The 24,239-nt window shown below is 47.2% G+C and overlaps 1 protein-coding gene across 8 annotated transcripts in view; it reads left to right on the top strand.

Moving 5' to 3' along the window:
* LOC123767760 (terribly reduced optic lobes) overlaps positions 1-24,239 on the top strand; it is a 354,074-nt gene that overhangs the window by 66,282 nt on the left and 263,553 nt on the right. For all 8 annotated transcript variants that reach the window (XM_069310630.1, XM_069310627.1, XM_069310626.1 and 5 more), the window contains 5 exons: positions 2,672-2,809; positions 2,952-3,128; positions 10,794-10,990; positions 16,131-16,278; positions 21,993-22,144. In XM_069310630.1, coding sequence (XP_069166731.1) covers positions 2,672-2,809; positions 2,952-3,128; positions 10,794-10,990; positions 16,131-16,278; positions 21,993-22,144 — 812 coding nt within the window. The remainder of the gene's footprint in view (positions 1-2,671; positions 2,810-2,951; positions 3,129-10,793; positions 10,991-16,130; positions 16,279-21,992; positions 22,145-24,239) is intronic.

Raw genomic sequence — 24,239 nt, 5'->3', positions numbered from 1 at the left:
GGCTGTCTTCCAGGGGTGCGAGAGCAAGGAGTTATTGTACAGTACAGTTCTCGGGCTGCATGCGCCTAGGGTTACCTTCCCTAGGTGCCCTGTAAGTACCGGTACTGCCTTTGGGGCTTGTGGCTACCTTCCACAAGTTCCTTGGATCCTGCCTCTGCTGGGCTGTTTAACTGCTCGATTTTTTGGCTGCCCTTTGGGTGCTTGGGTGTTTTGTCTCCCTTGTTTACCATATGGTAAGAAGCAGTTTGCGCTGGTACAGGGCGCAGCTTGTTTTCACCATTCATAGCGGCTGGCTCTGTTCCTTTGGGTACATTGTCCTCTTGCAGGGTTTTCTTTTTCTTTTTGTTTGTGCCTTGTGGGGGGAGGGGATGTCTACCTTGCTTGCCCCTTGGTGACTGACTTAATATGGTTTTCTTCTGATGGTGCCCCCTGCTAGGTCCCTGTGAGTGTACACGTCCCTGAGGTTCAGATTTAGAAATTTGCTTGGTAGCTTTAGGCGCCAGTTAGTAGTACCCTGCCTGGGATTTCCTGAGTGTAAGTTCCGTCTCAGGACCCTGGAAAACCCCATGTGGGTGTGGGTCCGTTGAATGTGACTCCAGAGTCCCCCTTTGCTTCATGCGAGTTTGAGGGTTGCTCGGTACCCTTGTCTCAGGGTGACTCTCACTGTTTATGCCTCCGTCACGCTGCCTGTTGGGTCGGTGACACTTTCGACCCAGCGTCCTACGAGTTCTGTTGCTTGCTGGTGACTCAGTTTACCCAGTTTAATGATGATCTTCTACAGTTACAGGCAGTGCAGGTGTTACATGTGCGCTTTAGGTTGTTGCAACGAGCTCAGTTGGTTTCTCACCCTGATGCCCCAAGGCTGCCCCATTTTGCTTATAGAGACCCGAACTTGGGGGTGGGGGTTCCTTCGACCTTGGTTCATTTCGCAACCCACCACCCCTCCATTCCCGTCCTTTCCCTGTTGTGGTTCGTTCTGGTCCCCACACCCTTGCTTCCGGCCCCGAAACATCTGTGGGTTTTGGAGTTGGGGCAGGGTTTAGATGGTCTTGAGACTCGGGCAGTCTCGGGAGATGCCCCTTCCAGTGTGGCGACGGAGGCATTTGAGTCTGATCTCCTGGCCGAAGCCTTCGGGTCTGACCAGTGGGGCCCCCTTCTGTCTGGCTTACTCAGTTGCGCTGAACTTTTCTTTAGAGGCCGGTGCTCAGGGGAATGACTCGGCCCCGGGTCCTGCGGAGGAGGATCCTGGGGCGGGGAAGGGGCTGACTTGGGGGCCTTGGGCCCTGCTGGACCCTGCCTGGGTTTTTCTGCCCTCTGAGCGGGGTTTATTGTTACAAGGAGTGGGTTTCTCTTTTCCCCTCCCCCCTCTGCATACGAGTTGGATTTGGTGTCTGCCCCTCCCCGGATTCGGTTCAGTGTTTCCCTCGGTGCGTCAGTTCCGTCTTTCCGGAGATTTTAGGCTTCAGGCATCCAACTGTCTGCGGTGAGGACAGCCCTTGCGGCTTACCTCCTGCGTGACCTGGATTAAGCCTCGGTGATGGATCCTTCATCTTTCAGGTTTGGGATTTCATTCCCTTTCTGGGTCCGTTATGAGGTTCCGGAGTCTTGTGTGGACTTTTAACAGTGTATCTAGAGTTACATGGGCCTAGTGTTAATGTCTCTAGGGGTTACTTATGTTGCGCTTGCTTGGTAAGTGATTCTTTTTTTTTTTGTGGGGGAGGGGGCCCTCTGATAGGCCATTGTCCTGTAATTACCCAAGTGAAATTACCTAAGTGTAGTTACAGGATGAGAGCTATGCTCGTGGTGTCCCGTCTCCCCAGCACTCTGTCATATAACACTTTGAAATTACTGACGGTCTTGGCCTTCACCACCTTCCCACCTAACTTGTTCCAACCGTCTACCACTCTGTTTACAAAAGTGAATTTTCTTATATTTCTGCGGCAGCTTTGTTTCGTGAGTTTAAATCTATGATCTCTTGTTCTTGAAGTTCCAGGTCTCGGGAATTCTTCCCTATCAATTTTATCGATTCCTGTTACTATTTTGTATGTAGTGATCATATCGCCTCTTTTTCTTCTATCTTCTTGGAAGGAACCTCATCCTTGGCAGGACAGTAATGAAGTGCCTCTTTCTGGTAGAGCCTTGGTGGTTCCCTGTCATATTCCATCTTCATTTTGGTACTGTATTTTGAACGCTTTTGAACTGATCTGATAGCTGATGCCGAACTGCGCTCCAAGCTCCCTGGTGGTGGCATTTGATACTAATGAGTTCTAACTAGTTTTGTTTTTCTTTGTTTATTCTGTATTCTTTTGGGAGTTATTTTGCAGTTTAGTGGCTTTTGAGTCTTGTGAACTCAGCAGTTGTCCGTAAAGCTTCGTTGAATTTCTGGACGCTTTCCCAGTGAAATGGTGAAATGTCATTTGTGCCCTGTGCATCATGGGATGGGGGCTAGGTTTTGGCTCTAGCCCCTAGTAAGCCAAATGAAATCATGCAACTAATGTGACTGGTAGATTGGAGCTATCTTATAGAGATAGCTTTCTTTCAACCAGAAAAGGCATTTCATTACATTCAATGCTGGGTTTTCATTTACATAAATTTTTTATAAGCCATTTTAAATATTACCATATATTAAATATAATATTAGTCTTTAAATGTGTATATCTTTACTTCACAGCTTCCACATCCCAAGAGTGACTCATTTTCACTGGTAGGTGTTAATCGGGACCAATTCCAAGGAAACTATGTAATCCGTGCCAGCCAATATCCACTCTCATCACGATATGCATCAGCTCAGTCAGATATAGCTGTTCAAGTAAGTCAAAGCTTTTACCATAACTTTGCATGAGTATATTGAAGGTATTTTGTTATGGTTGTGAATTTGTTATTGTTGTGAAAAATGTATGGTGAGTTATTACTAAAAATGCTTTGTTTTAGTAATTTTGAAACTTTTTCAGCTTAATGTGGACCGCAGCAAACTTGGCGGTCCTAGTGATCTTCTAGTGTACTTCTCTCTACCCGACAGCCACAAAGGCCAGCAACTCACAACTTATGGTGGTTTTCTCCGTTACAAAATAAAATATTCAAGTGCTGGAGCAGCGCAGGACATCAGGGGACCAGATGTGATCATAATGGTGAGTGAACTGTTTATTTTCATCATCTTCCATTCTATTTTCCCAGTTACATGTACAGTAATATTTTGATAATAGAGCAAGTTATATAATGACCTTTGCTTCCAAGAAGAAAATAGGCAAGTGAGAGACAGTGAATAAAATGTGGTAACTCTTTATTGACTCATTGTCCAAAGCTGGGGCTTTGGGCCCTTGTTTGGTAATGGGTAGGGAGTGGTGTTGTGCTGGTTAGGGCGTCAAGGTGGTGTGCGACCTGCCACCTACGTGGCGACCGGTTCCTGTTGCCTCTGGGGATGGTGTACTTTTGCGTGGTTTTTCTTTTGTTTTTGTTTGCCTGGTGAGGATTTGCCTAGTGGGACTATAGTTCCCCCTGATACTGTTTTGGTGGCCCTCTGCTAGGTCCACCCATGATTGCACACGTCACAGGTTTCAGTGTTGTCATCTACCACTTGTTAGTTTTTTTTTTAACCGGTTAGCATCACCTTGCCCGGGCTTCCCATAGTTTTTGCCCTACGGGCCCAGGAAACACCTGTTGGGGCTCGGTGGACCCATGGATGCGTCTCCCGATTTCCAGTCTGTCTTGTGTGGGTTTGAAGGTTGCTGTGTGCCCTTTTCTCAGGGGTGACAGTCACCTGTTTTACCTATGTCACGCTGTCTGTTGGGTCAACGACACCTTGACCTGGAGTCTTGCGAGTCGTGTTCTCTGCTGGTGCTCCAGTTTTATTCTGATGTTGCTGTTAGGGTACAAGTAGCATCCGCATTGCATGCTAGGTTTAGGTTACTGCAATGTGCTAGATTGGTTTCCCACCTGGATGCCCTGAGGCTGCCCCATTTTGGTTTTAGGGACCCGGATGTGGGGCCATTAGTCGCTTCGACTTTGGCTCTTTCCACGCTCCCTGGTCCTTCCCCTGTTGTTCATCCTGCATCTTTTCCCCTGTGTCCGGCTCCCAAACGTCCGATGGTTTCGGTTTCGGCACAGGGTTTAGTTGGTAATGAGACTCGGGCGGCTTCGGGGGCTGCCCCTTTCGGGTCGGAGATGGAGGCATTTGAGCCGGTTCCTCCTGCCGAGGCTTCTGGGTCCCACCAGCAGGCCCCCTTCTTGTCTGCCTTTTCCCTGGACTCTGCCTTTTCTAAAGGGGTAGAGGGTTTGGAGGACAGCTCTGCCCCGGGTCCCGACGTGGGGGATCTTGGGGCTGGGGAGGAGTCGACCTGGGGGCCTTGGGCCCCCTTGACCCCACTTGGGTGCTTTTACCTTCCTCATGGGATTTATTGTTGCAGGGGAGGGAATTTCTTACCCCCATTCCCTATATGAGTATGATCTTCGTTCGGCTCCTTCCCGGGTTCGGTTCCGGGCTCCTTTAGGTACTTCGGCTCCGTCTTTCCAGAGGTTTTCTACTTCCCGTATCTCTGCGAAAGAGGCTCGGGAGACTCATGAGGCATACCTCTTGCGAGATCCAGTTCATGCCTCTGTGATGGATCCATCCTCTTTTGAGTTCGGTTCTTCTTCCCGCTTTTGGGTGCATTTAGAGGTTCTGGAGTCTTTCTGGCTGGCAGACTGCCTGTTCATTTCATTGGGGGCATGGCATAGGTTCTGTCGGACCCACACACTTGATTGTCATGAAACTTGTACGGTTCCGCAGGTTTACCTGAGGGGCGAGTTTGAGCACCTTAATACGTGCTTGTCCATTCCCCATGGGTTAGGTTTCAGTCTGCCTTGTGCGGGTTTGAAGGTTGCTGAGTGCCCTTTTCTCTATTCTCTGTTCTCGGGATGTTGGCCTTTTCCAGCTTCACGTGCAGGTTCCTCTTCTTTCGTTGGTTGTGGAGGATTTACACTCCCGTGGGCATTTGGCTTTGGTCGTGCGTTTCTTTTTCCTTCTCGAGCTGTCTTTTGCCTGGCTTGAGGAGGATGTGGAAGCATTGAGTGACGGGGCTTCGTCTGGGGTGCTGAATAGGAGTCTCTGTTTTTTGCTTCTTGCCTCGCGTGCCGTAAGGCTGTGCTTGCTCTCAATTTGGAATCCGCTTGGGCCCTGGCTCTTAGGTTTTCATCTCCATTTTGTCAGTTGCTGTTTGCAAAGGCTGCGTTCTCGCAGTTTCTGCAAGCGGCTTCATCTAGTTGTCGTCCTATGTCGGACTTGTTGGTTCTCCGGGGCGGTCGTTCTCGGCCGTCTCGGAGGGGTCATGCCAGGGTTCAGGGTTCTGCTAGTCGATGTGGGCCATTGGTGCCAGTTTCTGAGCCGACGTTGCCTTCGATGCCGGCGTCGTCTGGTCGGCGCGGTGATCGCTCTGTTCAATGTTTGGTTTCTCGTAAGGTCATCTCTTACGTGGTTCGACCCGTTGATGGGGCGATGGGTGAAGCTCGCTCTGTTTGCCCACATTTGGTTCCATGATTTGTGGGCCTTTTTGGTCGTGTCATCCGGCCTGTAATGGTGTTGGGCGGCTCGTCCTCCTTTCAGGGGTTCGGGGTTAACAGTGAATAATGGGAGAAGCGCCTGCTTCTCCTGCGCTTCGTTAAGTTATCTTGGAGTGGGTGCGTGTGGGCGTGGTCGAAACAACCCTGTCCCTCAGGTGGGTTTCCTGCCTGTTTCCAGTGCCGAAACAGGACTGTGCGGATCTGAGGTTCATTCTGGACTTGTCCCGTCTGAACCCCGGGATTCCCTGCTCCTCCTTTCGGATGACTACTCTGTCTCAGGTCTGGCTTCTGTTGAAGCAGGGTGTCTGGATGGTGTTCCTGGACCTCAAGGATGCTTATTGGCACGTTCCTATTCATCCGGGGGTTTAGGGACTGGTTAGGTTTCGTGGTGGGGCATCAGGCTTACATTTTTCATTGCCTCCGTTTTGGCTTGAATCTGGCACCTCGCGTTTTCGTGCGTCTTTCCTGGGTTGTGGTCACCCGTCTGTGTTTGCTAGGGATTTGGGTTTTGGCCTACCTTGACGACTAGCTGGTTTTGGCTGCCAGTCGGTCGGCTTGTCTGCTCGCTAGGGATATGGTTCTTTCCCAGCTCACCAGATTCGAGTTCCTGGTGAACTGGAGGAAGTCCCATCTGGTTCCGTCCCAGGTTTGGACCTGGCTGGGTGTTGTTTGGGATTCTCGAACCACTGCCTTGTCACTCCCTCCAGAGGCGTTGCTGTGGCTGCGGTCCCGCTGTCAGCTGTTGCTTCGATTCTGGTTCGGTTGGAGACCTTCCCAGGTAGAGTAGTCCTTGTGGCTCCTTGGTGGCCGGCCCAGCCTTGGTTTCCGGCGCTGTTTGCTCGGTCGGACCAGTTCGGTACGGGGCTGGTTCGACCTTCTCCTCTGCTCTTTGCGTCTGGTCTTTTTGACGCGGGTGTATCACCATTTCTATAGTGACCAGGTGGCTTCGTTGATGATGTACCACCTGAGAGCTTCATCTTGGCGACAGTATGAAGTTTCCTGGTGTTCTTTTCATTATTTTCTTGCTCTTCGTAAGTTGCCTTCTATTTCGGATCGGGTTGTCTTGTCATTTGTTTCTTGGGTTTTCAGGACCGTCATTTGATGCCTAATACTGTCGCCTAGTATCGTGCGGCGCTGGCGGAGCCGCTCCAGCTTGCGTTTGGGGTGGACATCACATCGGCCCCGTTCTGTAAGCTTTCTCGTGCTATATTTCACCTCCAGCCTGCTCATGCGCTGCCTGAGCCATCCTGGTCCTTGGACAGGGTGCTTTCTTATCTTTCCTCTCCTCAGTTTATGGTGGCCCCCTTCGGTCCTAGATTGTTTTTCCAAGGCCCTGTTTTTTGTTGGCATTAGCTTCTAGGTGTCGGGTAGGGGAGCTTCATGCTCACCTCCGGCGCAGGGTTTCTGCTCTTTTGGTCCTGGGGGTAGATTTGTATGTTTGCAGCCTTCTCCGTCTTTTCTGGCGAAGAATGAGACGGCTGCTTTCCGAAGGAGTCCTTGGGTCATTGATGCTTGTTTAGTTCGGGCCAGGGGTGCATCATGTATTGTCCGGTTACAGCTCTTCGTTGTTACCTGCGTGCCTCGGCTGGGGTGGCTGGGGATGTGCTTTGGGTTGATCTGGTTTCCCTCGTAACCTGTTCCAGGGCTTGGGTCTCCCAGGTCGTCTGCAGGGTTATTAAGTCTAGCCAGCCTGTGGTGTATCCTCGCGCCCATAACGTTCGGAAGTTTGCAGCTTTGGCTGCCGTGTTTGGTAACACGTCTTGGGCTCATATTTGGGCGTGTGGATTTTAGAGATCGAACAGGGTCTTGGCAGGGTCTTGGCCGCCCATTATTTGGTGAAGGTGCCTGCTTCTGGGCGTTTTTGTGTTTCTTTGGGTCGCAGGTTGCAGCCAGGTATCTTTACTTCGCGTTGAGGAGTTTGTGACAGCTTCCTCCCGGGTAAGTCCCTATTTCCTTCTGTTTAGGTTTGTTGCTCCAGGGTAGGGGCTCCCCACAAAAAAACGGCGTTGAATGTAATGAAACGCCATTTTCTGGGTGAGCCCCGGAGGCTCCCTGGCATCCCTCCCTTCCACCAGTTGGTCTTTTTTTGCGTTGGTTGAAGCTTAGCTTCCGAACTGGTGCTAGGCAGCCGGCGCGGTGAGGTCCGGGCCTTTTCCCCTCTCCCCCTCTTGGGGAGGGGAGGGCTGCACGGACGAGCGGCGCGGTAGTAAAGTACGATGTTTGCTTGTTTGCTTGTTTCCTTGGGATTATAGAGAGTTTCTACCTCTCTGTTTGTTTTTTGGTTTTAGTTTCCTACCATAAGCGGTTTATTTTGTTATGCCTACCTTTCTGGGTGCCTAACCCCAGTCGATGGCAAATAAGGAAAACCCCCCAACCACAAGGGGGTTTTCCAGGGGCATTGCTCCCTGAAACCTCTCTGTAGGGGCCAGGTTCTGGCTCATGGTCCCTGGTAGGTCTGAACTCCACAGCTAATGTTCCGGTCTAATATAACATACATTAGCCCAATAAGCTCCAGGGAGCCTCCGGGGCTCACCCAGAAAATGGCGATTCATTACATTCAATGCTCGTTTTTTTTACATGTACATGTTCAGGGAAGGGAATTTATCATTGTACAAAGATAAAAAATGTTTGCAAAAACTTTATTTTATGCGCACAGGGGGAATGTCACAATAAACTCGCCGCATCGCAGTGGTTAAAATGATGGAAAATTTGAGTACTTAGATATTAAAAGTTGCAGATGAAATGGAAGAGTTTAACACTTAAATGATACAGAAATTTGCTCAAGTTTGAAATGAGAAGGAAAATACAGATAAGCAGCTCAGTATAAAAGTGAATATTTGGGAAGATATAAAAGAAACTACCGCAAAATATTATTGACCATTGTAAATCAATAGTCAATAAAGGAAATACAGATTTCCTTCTCTATCAAAAAAAAAAGCATTGAATGAAATAAAACGCCATTTTCTGGGTGAGTCCCTGGGGCTTCCTGGAGCTATCCAGGCTGAATGGGTATGTATAACACTCTGCCATCAGTCAGTGTGCATGGAGTTCTTGCCTACTGGGGACCACGGCCAGAACCTGGCCCCCTCAAGAGAGGCACGAGGAGCAATGGCCTATAGAAACTCTTGTGTGTCTGGGAGCATTCTATGTCTGCCAGCTACACGGTGTCCAGCATGTAGACCAGAAACAACAAGGACACCCATTGAAAAGAGGGAGTTAACTCAACCACTTGCAAGTCTAACCACACCACAATGAACCTGCAGAGCTGATGGGAGAGGACTGCTGACCCAAAATTCCTGAACCTAATGGGAGAAAGAGTAGATCAGTGCCACTGTAGACCCTGGGAAACAACCTAGAAGGCCCACAAGGTAGAAAGGGAGACATGATCATCACAAAATATTCTCAGGGAAAGTGACAGGGTAGATAAGGACATATTATTTAACACGAATGATACTCACACAAGGGGACGTATGTAGAAGCCGAGTACCCAAATGAGCCATAGAGACATTAGAAAGAACATTTTCAGTGTCTGAGTAGTTAATAAATGAAATGCATTAGGAAGTGATGTGTTGAAGGCTGACTCCATACACAGTTTCAAATGTAGATATGATGGAGCTCAATAAGTTTAGGGTCCTGTACACCAGGTGATTGAGAATTGAGAGGTGGAACCAATGAGCTGAAGCTCAACCCCTTCAAGCACAACTAGGTGACTACATATTATGTGACCAGGAACTGGTGAAATGGATCACCGTACAGTTTCGTAAAAAGAAATGAACTGTTAAAGGGCTGGAGCAAAGATCCAGAGCAGAGGCACCCTTCTGCAATGCCTGAGAATGATGCTGACCAGAAGAGGCACCAGCTGCAGGAAGGGCAACAGCCCAACCCAAAAAGCCTGCCTCAAAGTAGTAGGGATAGAACCCCTCTGCAGAATAACTCAACTATGGGTGCTGGAAGGCAGAGTCAGCAGCCAAAAGAACTGAAAAACAATCTTAGGAAACAGAAACAGTGAAAAGGGGGTGGACAAAAGGTTAAGAACCAAGCCTAATCTAAAGCCTAGGCTAATATAGCCCACTCACACACACACAAGATGGTCTTTAAAAACTACAGCCTGCAGCTCGCTCCTTCCTGAAAAACGGGCGCGAGCAACTTCGACAGAGTCGCCGAAGTCGGAATTGCAGGCAATAGACAGCCACACCAGGCACCAGAGTCAAACAGCCAAGCTGTCCTGGAGTTAATTAGAAAGCAGCTCAACAACAGCTCAGAAGTGCGAAATGGCCACTAAGCAAACACAAGACTCGTGATCCTTGCATCAAGGCTCCAGAGAGCAATGGTAGCTGGATGTGCTGACACCTGCACATGTCCTTGAGAAGAACTAGAGGAAATAAGCAGCTCTCAAGTGGCACAAAAAGAGCAACACCCAAGAACACGTGGAAGGATTCCACTTCCTGCTACTCCATCATCCGGATTCAGCAAAAGTTATGCCAAGCCCCCAAGAAAAACAGAGGGGCATCAGCCAGCTATGATGAATTGAGGACCTCATACTATAGCCGAAAAACAGAAGCCGACCTGAACTCAAGATATGATAAGCAAGATCCTAATCACATAGGAAGAACCGAAAAAGGTCTGCCTGAGTCGAGGAAGGCTCAAGGTGAAACGATGAAAACCTCCAGAAATACGACACATCTGCAGACTCTAGCATGACATGAAAGTGCATCCAGTGGAGGGAGGGGAGTGGGAGCAGCCAAGGAATCTAGCTCAAAATTTAATTTAGGAAAAGTATAGTCCTCCATTCTGAGCAAAAGTTCCTCTGCAGATGGTACCAGAGACAAGGAAGAGTTGAAGGGCATGCAGGAACCCTCTCCAGGCTTCCCAAAGCCCCAAATATCACACATGAAGACAGCAGTGCAGATCCATATTCCACACCTGACATCCTCAAACATAGGGAAGTTTCAGGAAAATTGAATCTCAAAGAATGAAGAAAACATTAATAACACTTGTTACTAAATTAATTTGATACAATATGTACTGTAATGACAAAATTGTAATGATAGAAAACACCTTCTCATTATAATGTCTATGATAAATGGTTTAATGTCATAATTTTATGAAAATCTTTAATGCTACATTTAGGACTACAGTACTGTATTTCAGTTATGTGGCATAATTTAATGTGTGTCTAGACTCACTATATGCAAATTTTTGGGACAGGGTACAAAGGGTTCTCCCTTCATGTATTATATTTATTTTTATTCTTACAGGGAAACAACATCACACTTATGCATGTGTATGATGAAACGTTCAACCCTGATGTTGAAAACCAAGTTGACGTCAGGTTCCAAACTGGTCAGTGGTTTAAGAGAGTTGTTGGTCAGGGACAAACAGTACAATCTCAAGAGCCAGCTAGCCGAGAAGAAATCTTGATGGTATTGGAAAACATGGAGCTTCTTTTAATAAGGTATAATTTTACTGCACTTCTTTCATAAAAAAAATTTATATTGAACACATTGAACAAGAAGAAAGGAAGGAATGAGAGAAAGCCGTCTTGTGAACCAAGCTATTGTCTGCAAAGCTTCACTGACGTTTTGGATGCTTTCTCAGTGAGTGATGTTAATAATCTCTTACTCTCTTCTCTATGAGGAGCCAGATTCTGAGTCTTATTCCCAGTATGCCAAGCAGGACTTTTGTGCCTGATGTGACCCAATAGTGAGTATCCATCTCTGCTATCCACTGGGGCTCTACCAGAAAGAGACATTTCATTAAATTCATTACATTTCATTACAGAAAACATTTAATTTTGTTTCCATGTTATTTTCTTGACTGTGGCAACAGTCAATTGATGGAGTTCTAGGTCTACCGAGGACCAATTGATGGAGTTCTAGGTCTACCGAGGACCAGCGCCAGAACCTGGCCCCCCTCAGAGAGAGACAAGGAGCACTGGCCTATAGACACCTCCCATGTAATTGGAAGCAGTCTATGTCTGCCATCTACCAGGTCAGGCACCTAGTAAAGTAGGAATTCCAAAACAAACTACAGCTGGTTAAAAATTGCAAACCGAAAGTCGAACTAGCAAGCAGAATTCCCCAATCAAAAACAAGCAAACAAGCATGACGTTACCACAGTCATTAGGCCACTATCTGCGCAACTCCCCCCCCCTCCCCCCGATTCCCGGAATGGGGAAGGGGGGGTCTCAGACCTCCTGCGCTGGCTACCCAACCACCCCAGTTTTTCAGAAGCTGTTGTTTTTGGTGGTGGTTGTTCGACTCTTGACTCCTTGAAAAGTGCTCCTTTTGAGCACTGCTGTCCATTGTGGTGGTGTTCTACTGTGTGGTGGTGTGCAAGCCAGGAGTAACACAATAGTACTGGGGCTGCATGCCGCTAAGGCCACCTTCCCTAGGTGTCTTATAAGTACTGCCCTTGCAGTTTAATGTTATCTTCCATAAGCCGTTTGGGAGACTACCACCATGTGGTTCTTTTGATGCTCGGTGATTGCCCGCCCTTGGGGGTCAGCTGGGGTCGTTCTTATGTGTGTTTAAACATGGGGTAGGAGGTAGTATCATCGCTGGCTGGGGCGCAAGGTACTGTCCTTGCACCCCAGTACAAGGTACTGGGGTGCAAGGTACTGTACACAAGGTATTGGGGCTGTCCAATATATGCATAGCGGCCGTTTCTGTTCCCCTGGGGACGTTGTGCTTTTGCAGGGTTTTTCTTTTCTTTTCTTTTCTTTTCTTTTTTCTTTTCTTTTTTCTTTTCTTTTCTTTTCTTTTCTTTTTTTTTCTTTTTTTCTTTTTTTTCTTTTTTCTTTTCTTTTTTTCTTTTTTTCTTTTTTTTTTTTTTTTCTTTTTTTTTTTTCTTTTTTCTTTTTTCTTCTTTTTTCTTTTTTTTTCTTTTCTTTTCTTTTCTTTTCTTTTCTTTTTCTTTTTCTTTTTCTTTTTCTTTTCTTTTGCCTGGTGGGGGTCTGCTTGTTGTGGCTATAGAACCACTTGTATGATTTTGGTGGCCCTCCGCTAGGTCCCCGTGATTGCACATGTCGCAGGGGTTCAGCTTTTAGTTTGTTTGCTAGGTAGCTCTGGGATAACCGGTTAGCAGTATCCTGTCTGGGCTTTCCTTAGCAATCAGCCTTAGGGCCCTAGGAATCCCCATTGGGGCTCAGTGGTCCAATGGAGGAGACCTTTGAGTCCCACCTCGCTTTGTGCGAGTTTGATGGTTGCTCTGTCCCCTTGTCTCAAGGTGACATTCACCCACTTTGCCTCTGCCATGCTGCTTGTTGGGGCGATGACGCCTTTGACCCGGAGTCTTACAAGTGGTGTTCCTAGTGTGTACTCCAGTTCACCCAGTCTGATAATGCTGTTGATTGGGTGCAGGCAACACTTGCGTTGTATGTGCGGTTTAAGTTGCTGCAATGCTCTAGGTTAATTGCCTTTCCTGAGCAGGGCAGCCCCATGGCTGCCCTGCTTTGGTAATGGGGACCCGGACATGGGGGTGTTAGTCGCTTCGACTGACTTGTCCTCGCCCCCCCCCCCTTATCCTTTCAATGCTGTGGTTCATCCTGCTCAGACTCCTGGCTCCCAAACTTCTGAGGGTTTCAGGCAGGGTTTTCTTAGTGGTGAGACTTTGGGGGGCTTTGGGAACTGCCCCTTCCAGATAGGCAGCGGAGGCATTTGAGCCTGTTCCGCCTACTGGGGCTTTTGGGTCGCACCAGTGTTCCCCCTTCAACCCTGTTTTTCCAGTGTACTCTGCCTTTTCTCCTGAGGCAGAGGGTTTGGAGGATGGCTCTGCCCCAGGTCTTGACGTGGAGGATAACGGGGCTGGAGGGAGTTGCCTTTGGGGGGGCTTGGACCTTGTTTGATGGTGTTCCTTGACCTCCGGGATGCGTGTTGGCACGTCCCGATTCATCAGGGGTTCAGGGGCTGGCTCGGTTGTGTTGTGGGGCATCAGGGTTACCACTTTCGTTGCCTGCCATTTAGCTTGAATCTGGCACCTTACATTTTCACATGCCTTACCTGGGTCATGGTGGGCCATCTGCGTCTTTTAGGTGATCGGGGTTCTGACCTACCTTGACGACTGGCTGGTGTGAGCTCCCAGCTGGTCCGCGTGTCTGCTTGCCAGAGATTTGGTTCTCTCCCAGCTCGCTGGGTTCGGGTTCCTGGTGAATTAGAGGAAGTCCCATCTGGTTACCTCTCAGGTTTGGTCTTGACTGGGTCTTGTGTGGGACTCTCGGAACATTTCCTTGTTTCTCCCTCCGGAAACTTGCTTTGGTTGCAACCCCACGATTGCCATGATTTTTGGGGGGCTTTCGGGTCATGCAGCAGTTGCTCGAGGGTTTGTTCGGGAGTCTGAACTTTGCCGTAATGGTCAACCTGCCGGGTTGAGTTTGTCTTTGTTGGCTCAATGTGTTCACAGATGCGTCATCTCTTGGCTGAGGCTTTGTGACCAGTGCTCACCATGCCGACCAGGGGCAGTGGGATCCATCCTTTCATCAGGCCCACATCACGGTGCGGGAGTTCGCGGCGGTGTGGATGTCACTTCAAAGGGTTCGGGGTCACTTGTGGATCAACGATCAGGCTCCATTTGGACTGCTTCCCAGTGGTTCATTACATGAATTGCGGAAGTTCGAAGCAATTCTTGGCACTTTGGGGCTGGTCGCTTCGGGTGACTCATCTGCTGAGTTCTCGGGTTTTGGTTCTCCTGGCCGTTCATGTTTGGGGGTGTTCAACGTTCTGGCTGACGGCATATGTGTGATACACTTTCCCGACTGTGAGGCCGTTGGGATTGATGCCTTCCGGCAGGACTGGTCGATGTGGGGGTTCCTTTACCTCTTTTCCCCGATTCCGCTGTTGCTCCTAGTCCTAGCTTGCTTGGAGACTTACCGAGGGAGAGTAGTCCTCTTGGCCCCATGGTGGCTGGCCCAGCCTTGGTTTCAGGCGCTGCTTGCTCAGTGTCCGAACCCAGAGGTTTTTCTGCGGCTCTGCCTCTTTCAACAGATTGGTATGGTCCATTACGAGACTGGTTCGCTCTTCTCCTCGAGTCTTCGCATTTGGCCTTTTTGACTCGAGTCTATCACCATCTGTATGGTGATCAGGTGGCTTCTTTGATGGTATCCCACCTGCGGGCTTCGTCTCGGCAGCAGTATGAAGTTTCCTGGTGGTCCTTCAGTTTTTTTCTGTCTCCTCGTTGCTGTACTTCGATTTCTGTTAGTAATTTTGTCCTTTATCTCATGACTGTTTCAGGACCGTCATCTTATGCCGAATACCGTTGCCTCGTATTGTGCGGCATTGGCGGAGCCACTGCAGCTTGCTTTCGGTATTGATGTTACTTTGGAAACGTTTCACAAGCTATCCCGAGTGTTGTTTCACCTCTGGCCTGCTCATGTGCTACTTCAGCCTGGTCTTTGGACAGAGTGCTCTCGTATCTGTCTACGCCTTGGTTTGTTATGGCCCCTTCGGTTCAGGATTGCTTTTCCAAATTTCTTTTCTTGTTGGCATTGGCCTCTGGGGGTCGGGTTGGGGAGCTTCATGCTCTCCTCTGGCGCAAGGGTTTCTGCTCTTTTGGTCGTGGTGATAGGTTTGTTCGTTTGTAGCCGTCACCTTCTTTTTTGGCGAAGAATGAGACTGCTGTTTTCCGGTCCTTAGGTTGTTGATGCTTGGATGGTCAGGTCAGGGGTGCATCATGTGTTGTGTCCGGTTGTGGCTCTCTGCCGTTATTTGCACGCCACGTCCTCTGTGGCTGGGGATGCACTTTGGGTTGATCTGGTCTCCCTTCTTCCCTGTTCTCGGGTTCGGGTTTCTCAGATCGTCCGCAGGGTTATTCAGTCTAGCCAGCCTGCAGTCTATTCCCGTGCTCATGACGTTCATAAGTTTGCTGCGCTTGCTACCATCTTCGGTGATATGTCCTGGGCTGATATTCGGGTGCGGGGTTTTTCGTGGTCGAACATGGTCCTGGTATGCACGTTACCTCGTTAACATTTTCTGGGTGAGTGCCGGAGGCTCCCTGGCATCCCTCCCTCCCTTCCGGTTGGCAGTTTTTCTCATGTTTTTGACATCCAGCCTCAGAACTGGTGGGTGGATTGCCGGCATGGGGGTCTGGGGCTCCCCTTCCCCCTCAAGGAGAGGGGAGGAGCTGCGCAGGTATGCAGCATGGTTCGTGTGACGTCATGCTCATTTGTTCATTTTCATTTGGGGAGTTGTGTCCACTAGTTCGTCTATTTTAGACGTTTTAACCAGAATAGGGGTTTGTTCTGAGGCGCTTACCTTTCTGGGTGCCTGTCTTGGTCAATGGCAGATATAGAATGCTCCAAATCACATGTGGATTTCTATAGGCCATTGCTCCTCGTGCCTCTCCGAGGGGGCCCAGGTTCTGGCCGCGGTCCCTGGTAGGCCTAGAACTCCATTCACACTGATGTCAATGTCTACCGATATACACATCAGCCTGGATAGCTCCGGGGAGCCTCCGGGACTCGCCCAGAAAATGGCGTTTCATTACATTCAATGCTGGTTGTTTTGTTTTAGTTTGTTTTAATATTTTTCTTTGTATAATTTCTAAATAAAAAAGAATATCACATTACATTTTCTGTATTCATAGTGATATATATTTTACAGGGCTCTGTACAATGATGGACTATTTGTGAGAGCTACACTTTCTGATGTGACGTTGGACACTACTGAAATATCTAGCACTGATCAAGGTCGAGCAGTATTGGTTGAAGAATGTCGCTGTCCTCGAGGCTACTTTGGACTCTCATGCCAAGTATGTTATTTCATCTAAAAAATATTAATTTCAGGATTTTTTCATATTTTTTCTATCTTTGATGCTTTATTTTCTCCTTCATGGGCTGCAGCATAAAAAATAACAGCATTGAATGTAATGAAACTCCATTTTCTGGGTGAGACCTCCCAGTATGTGCATCTCCCCGGATCTATACCGCTGGGGAGCTGGGAGTAATATTCTCAGGTACTTGGGCTGCATGCGCTTAGGGTCTCCTTCCCTGAGTGCCCTGTAAGTACCGCCCTTGGGGCTTGGGGTTCTCTTCCTCAAGTCGCCTTGGGTCTACCTCTGTTGGTCTTTCGCTGCTTGGCGTTTGACCGCCCCGAGTGTTTGGGGGTTTTCCTCCCTTGTTTGCCTTGGGGTAGGTGGTAGTTATTGCACTGGTGGGGTGCGGGATACTGCGTAGCTAGTTTTCACCTATGACAGCGGCTGGCTCTGTTCCCTCTGGGTACGTTTTTCACTTGCGTGGTTTTTCTTTTCTCTTTGTTTTTGCCTGGTGGGGGGTCTGCCTTGTGTTCTCCCGCCCTCCTCATATTAGGGCCATTTTGTGTGGTGGCACCCCCTGCTTCACCCTCATGAGTGGACACGTCTAGTGGGTTCAGCTTTTAGCAGTTTGCTTGGTAGTTTGGGGCGCCGGTTAGCAGTGCCCTGCCTGGGATAACCCTTAGCAGACCCAGTCTAGGGGCCCTGGAAAACCCTGCGGGTGCTCTCGGGACCGATGGAGGAGATCCTTGTGTCCCCTCTCGCTTTGTGCAAGTTTGAGGGTTCCTCTGTCCCCTTGTCTCAGGGCGACACTCGTTGTTTTTGCCTCTGTCATGCTGCTGGTTGGGTTGGTGACACATTGAGTCCTGCAAGCTCTGTTGCTTGTTTATGACTCAATTCACCCTGACTGATGATGATTTTCTTTGAGTGCAGGTAGCACGCGCATTGCAGGGTAGGTTTAGGTTATTGCTACGTGCTCGGGTTGTTGCTTCCCCGGACCCCCAGAGGCTGCCCCGCTTTGCCTATAGGGACTCGAACTTGGGGGCGTTGGTCGCTTCAGCCTTGGTTCCATCCACGCCCCCTCATTCTTCCCCTTCGGTGGTTCATTTGGTCCCCCCATCTTCTGCTTCGTCCCCTATGCATCTGTGGGCTTCGGGGTCAGGGCAGGGTTTAGAGATTTCTGAGACTCGGGCAGTTTCTGAGGTTGCTCCGTCTGGGGTGGCTGCGGAGGCATTCGAGTCTGTTCCTCCTGCCAATGCTCCGGGGTCTGACCAGTGGGCCCCTTCCCGTCCGGATCTTTCGGCTGCCCTGGCTTTTTCTTGTGAGGCCGTGGCTTTGGAAGATGACTCGGCCCAGGGGGGCCTGGAGTGGAGGTTCCCAGGATTGGGGAGGAGCTGACTTGGGGGCCTTGGGCTCCTTTGGACCTCACCTGGATTTTCAGTCCTTCTGAGCAGGGCTTACTGTTGCAAGTAGGGGTCGAGTGGGGCTTTCTTTCCCCCCCCCCCTCTGTGTACGATTTGGACTTGGGTTCTGCTCCTCCCCAAGTTCGGTTCGGTTGTCCTTGTGGATTCTTCGGTTCCATCCTTCTGGAGGTTTTCGGCTTCCTGCGTCTTGCTGCCTGAGGTGTGGTCGGCCATTGCTGCTTACCTCTTGTGTGACTCGGAGTATGCCTCCATAATGGATCCTTCTTCGTTCAGGTTTGGATCATCGTGTCCTTACTGGGTGCATTATGAGGTTCCGGGGTCGTCCTGGCTTGCAGACTGACCCTTGTTTTCGTTGGATGCTTGGGGCTCGTTCTGTTGGACCCGCATGTTTGAGTGGCGCGAAGCGTTGACGGTAGTCCAGGTTTACCTTGGGGGCAATTTTGCGTATCTAAACACTTTAGTGCGCGCGGCATTCGCTGAAAAAAAAAGCGGGTTGTTCGCGCGGCGTTCTGGGCACTCAAGTGTAAACACAAAAAAGTTTATAATCTTTTCACGCTCCTAACATCAATTCTTGAGCTACGTTTTTCATTTTGGTATCAATGCGTTGGCAATAAAATTCTCTACAAGATCATATGCATAAAATGTCACCCAAGCATTTGCTATCCCACCACGAAGTAAATAAACACGAAGATGACTCGCCGTGACACCCAAACAGGAAGTAAATGTTCATACTCTTTCGTTTGTTGCCAGCCTCACAGTCATCCTACAGCGCTTATTTTGATATCACTGAACTCGCAATAAAATTCCCCACCCAGACATATGCCTATCAATGTCTAATTATGTTCCACACGAGAGTGGGAACTGGGCGAAGCGTTAGCCATGATTTCAGCAGCGACGACACTGTTGTGATGCAGCGCTTTGAAAGTTTATACTTATTTCACTGTTCTGACATTATTTCTCGAGCTACGTATTTCATTTTTATAGCAATGTGTTCGCAATAGAAAGTTCTATAAGAACATGGGTAGAATTGGCCAACAGAGCGTCAAATAAATTTGCGGCGAATAAAATCTTACGCGAATCTTACGCGTGTTTGTACCCGTGAGCGTAAAAAGTTTTTACTTTGCTCATGTTTTTTCAAGTTTATACTTGATTCACACCGTTTTTTTTGTTTGTATAGTGTTGGGAATAAAATTCTCTACACAGACATATGCATATAAATGTAGAATCATGATCGCGGCCAACACAAGAGTGTGTGGAGTGGGCGTACCCTCGTTGTGTCACCAACTCAATAGTCTCTCCTCTAAGTTACAATACATTGCTGTTTTCTCAAATAGGCACTGTGCCTATTAGAGAAAACGAAAATTTAATGGGAAACATATTCATACAAACCCCAAGTCGATCGAGTAGTAAATACCCAATATAAAACACGGTCCGTAAATTTACGTCGTGATCCGACAAGCGGTTAAGCAAAACGCCTGTAATTCCAAGTCGAAAATCCAGGAAAGTGTTAAGGATAAAGGATATTAGTGCGGTTCAGCTTCATGTGCAGGTTCCTTCCCTGTCGGCTGCGCTTGTGGCTGAGGACGCACTCATGGCTTTTTAGCTTCGGTCCTGCGTTTGTTTTCCCACCTGGAGCTGTCTTCAGATTGGCTTGCAGAGGATGTAGAGGTGCTTGGGGCCGTTCCTGGGTCTGGCACCATGGTCTCAGCTGCTAATGCGTCATCTGCTCTTGTGAAGCTGTTTTGCGCCGATCCTGCAAGAGGCGTTGCTACGGTTTTTCCCTGCGTGTTTTGCAGGTCGACAGGCAGTACTCACTTCATCATTAGAATCTGCTTGGGCCCTGGTTCTTAAGTTGTCCTCTGCTTTTTGAGGCCTCTGCGGTTAAGCGTTATATTCAGGAAGCTTTTTGCACTTACCTTCCTATGTCTGAATTGTTGGTGCTCAGGGGGAACCGAGGGGGGGAAGGGGGGGTTCCTTCCCGGCAGGGTCGTGCCAGGGCTCGTGGTTTCGGTAGTCGAGGTCGGCCACAGGTGTCGGGTTCGGTGCCGGTGCCGCCTGCGATCCCACCTGTGCCTGGTCGGCGCGGTGTTTGCTGTGCGCGTAGGTCGGGTTGTCGTAAGGGGCAGCGGCCCTTTCGCAGTTCGCCCCATTGACGGGGTGATAGGGGGGAGATTTACTCTGCTCACTCACGCCTGGTCTCACGATTTGTGGGCTTTTCGGGTCATTTCTCTCCGCCTGTGGTGTCATTGGGTGGCTTCTCCTCCTCTGAGGGTTATGGGGCTGACGGGGCAAGCTACCTCTCCTACACTCTATCGGGTCATCTTGGAGTGGGTGCACTTGGGCATGGTTGAAACGACGACTTCTCTCAGGTGAGTTTCCCGCCTGTTCCCAGTTTCGAAACGGGACTGTGCGGACCTGCGGTTCATTCTGGACTTGTCCCGTCTGAACCCTTGGGTTTCTTGCCCCTCATTTTGGATGACCACTCTGTCCCAGGTCCGGCTTCTGTTGGAGCCGGGCGCTTGGATGGTGTCCCTGGACCTCAAGAATGTGTATTGGCATATCCCTATTCATCTGGGGTTCAGGGACTGGCTCGGTTGTGTTGTGGGGCGTCAGAGAGTTACCACTTTCGTTGTCTCCCTTTCGGGTTGAATCTGGCACCTCGTGTGTTCACACGCCTTACCCAAGTTGTGGTGGCCTGTCCAGACTCCAGGGAGCCTCCGTGACTCACCCAGAAAATGGCGTTTCGTTACATTCAACGCTGGTTTTTGTTAGCAACTTGCAACATGTCATGAAATTATGAATGAGCCTGGAGATGGCATAGCTACACCTTTGGAGTAGCTACACATCTTGAGGCTTTCTCTCTCAAGTAATTAAGTGAACCTTTTATAGATCAATCTGTGTTTCACTGATCATTTCTGCAGTGCCTCACTAGCATCAGTTATGTCTGAACATGATCACTATCATGATTGTATCCATTGGGACCTTGTGGGAGTTTGCCTTAGGATCATTAATGCTAGTGGAATAGATCAGAAAGAAGAATAAAAAAGTCCAGTGATTTCCTGTAAAGCTTGTGCTTAAAATAAGAAAACTAAGCATAACAATTAAGAGCCAAACCTAAAAACATTAGATGAGAATAAGACAAGAGAAGACACGTTCACAGTATACAGAATACTGAGAGAATTTGACAAATAGCTAGGAGGCAGGGCATAATGACCTAGATTTCACTCCCCCATAGTCACTGATATGCAAGCACTGACAGGTAAGCACGCTTTCACCACGCTTTCTAACTTCAGAATTGCTTTTAAATACATGGATGGCGATATACTAAAGAAATTGTTCACGAATTTTGTTAGGCCAAAGCTAGAATATGCAGCAGTTGTGTGGTGCCCATATCTTAAGAAGCACATCAACAAACTGGAAAAGGTGCAAAGACATGCTACTAAGTGGCTCCCAGAACTGAAGGGCAAGAGCTACGAGGAGAGGTTAGAGGCATTAAATATGCCAAAACTAGAAGACAGAAGAAAAAGAGGTCATATGATCACTACATACAAAATAGTAACAGGAATTGATAAAATTGATAGGGAAGATTTCCTGAGACCTGGAACTTTAAGAACAAGAGGTCATAGATATAAACTAGCTAAACACAAATGCTGAAGAAATATAAGAAAATTCACTTTTGCAAACAGGGTGGTAGACGGTTGGAACAAGTTAGGGGAGGTGGTGGTGGAGGCCAAGACCGTCGGTAGTTTCAAAGCGTTATATGACAAAGAGTGCTGGGAAGACGGGACACCACGAGCGTAGCTCTCATCCTGTAACTACACTTAGGTAATTTCACTTAGGTAATTACCACTACATACCACCATCACAACTTCATCCTTCCACCTCCTGCACCACTAATTACCACGACCACCACAACCACATATTGCCACCAATATTATATACTACCACCAGCACCACAACCATATACTACCACTCCCACAATCACATGCACTGCCATTAAAACCACAAACTACTACCAATATAACCACACACTACCACCACCACATACTACCACCACAATCATATACTACCCCTTACATTTCCAGTGATTGCCACACAACTGTATTATAAATGAACACCTTGTTAAGAGGAGTCTTTTCTTTACTTTCAAAGGATTTGATACTGCAGTTAAAGATTATGCATATGAACATCATCTCCCATGTCCATTAATCCATTGAATTTTGGATCAATGATAAGCCAAATTAGGAACTCTTCATGTATATATTACATTATTTCCTTTTTTTATAACAGGATTGTGCACCAAACTACCGTCGGGTGTTAGGAGGACCTTGGCTAGGTCAGTGTGTACCAGACATTGAGTGTGGACCTCTGGAATATGGTGATCCTGCAAATGGTATTCCTTGCCTGCCATGCTCTTGCCCTCTTACAACTCCTAATAACCAGTAAGTACATATCTCTTCTGTACTTGCCCTCTTACAACTCCTAATAACCAGTAAGTACATATCTCTTCTGTACTTGCCCTCTTTCAACTCCTAATAACCAGTAAGTACATATCTCTTCTGTACTTGCCCTCTTACAACTCCTAATAACCAGTAAGTACATATCTCTTCTGTACTTGCCCTCTTTCAACTCCTAATAACCAGTAAATACATTTCTCTTGTTCAGTAGCTAAAGCAGTTAAGACATAAATACTTCTGCTGCAGATGTTCTCAATATTTCTAATAATAATTTCTGCCCGAAACGCTTTGCGTAATAGTGGCTTTAGGCATTGTGTGTACCAGCTCTATCTATAAACCTAGCAATTTTTGTAAAAATCTCTTGTATGTATGTACCTTACCTGAATAAACATTTATTTATTATTTATTAATAATAATAAAAATAATAATAATAATAATAAAAATAGTAATAATACTGTAATAATAATAATAATAATGCTACAATAACTTTATTTCACACTAAAATACAAGGCATGATTATGAATAAATTTACCATAACAGTGCCTATAATATGCACAATATATTGGGCAAATGGTATCTTCATTATAGTAATATGAATATTAGTGGAAATAAAATGCACAAGTGTTTCTCATTATACAGAACAACAAACATATAATTATATACAGTAGACCCCTGTGTATCTGAATGTTTTTGAATATTTTTTCACTATTTTTAAGCCCCCAAAATCTATGAAGGCACTATTCTGAGCTGTATACTTGGTTACTCCATAATACAAGGTCCTACTAATCTTTGATTAGGATAAGCACCAGTCAAAGCAGGTTTGTATTCCATACCAAACTAGTGGGATCTTTTCAAACATTCCTTGTTAGATTTTTTATTTTTTTATTTATTTACATACACAAGAGTTCTTTCATTCTTGTACAGCTACTAGCACACGTAGATTTTCGGGCAAATCCTTAATCCTATGTTCCCGGAATATGACCCACCAAATCGTTTAACAACCAGATACCCATTTTACTGTTGGGTTAAACAGAGGCTACAGTTAAGGATTTCTGTCCAGTAAATCCTCCCCAGCCAGGATACGAACCCAGGACAGTCATGCTCTATGAACCAGAAGATCTCCCCTAAGAACCAGGAGATCATACTAGTAACAGGGAGACACTGAAGATAACTAAATCCCACCTCCTTGCATTACCCCTGCAGAGAGAGAGAGAAGGAAGAAGGGTGGGAGTGACAGAGTATACTGTTCCAAAATTCTATTTTCATAAACTCAAGCTAGATTTTAAAGCTTTCCAACTCGGTCCCTTCCTAAGGCAAGTTTCAGCAGAAGCTATCCGAACTAGAAAGGCAATGCTCTCCTAGACTGCAGTGATGTAAAGAGGAGCACTCACTGGAAATCTTGTGACACAGGTATGTTACCTTGGGAGGGTAACAGGAAGCAAACTTGTGAATGGACTTAAAAAAAAAAAAAAAAAAAAAAAAAAAACTCGGGACATTGCCAAGAAGAATGCCAATATGGGCTTTAGGATATTGATGGGAACAAACTCAACTTAGCCACTTTGCAGAGTAACTGAGAAACGTGGGAATTAGAGCAAAGAATAATGGGGCAAAGTTTCAAGAAGAGAGAATCGACTGTTGAGCTCAGGAAGATACTTTATAGATAATACCAACAATGTATCTCACACAGGAATCAAGAGCAACATATCCAGAACTTTAGAAATTCTGAACTCATCATCAAAGAAATTATTATCTTCAGCACAGATTCTTTAGTAAAGGAAAATTTCTACCCCATCAGCAAAATTAATATTTAAAAATATTAATTGTGATGATTAATCTCTAACCACAACCCTACCCTTTTTCACCCTGACCTCACTGCACCTTCACTATCCTGACCTAGCCTCTTCCATTTTTCTCTTTATAAGCACTAACACTTATATTTCATAAAATTAAAATGAAACAAAATTTAATTTTTGTTTCTCTGCACAAATTGTACATATTTATAATAAGTTTATAGTTCATAACTTATTGCTGGTATTGTTTATATGAAAACAATTAGTGATGAGATTTATACAGTACTTGC

This window comes from Procambarus clarkii, chromosome 67, assembly GCF_040958095.1.
Source record: "Procambarus clarkii isolate CNS0578487 chromosome 67, FALCON_Pclarkii_2.0, whole genome shotgun sequence".
NCBI lineage: Eukaryota > Metazoa > Arthropoda > Malacostraca > Decapoda > Cambaridae > Procambarus > Procambarus clarkii.
The sequence above is the reverse complement of the archived record's forward strand: the minus strand, read 5'-3'. Positions and strand labels throughout refer to the sequence as shown.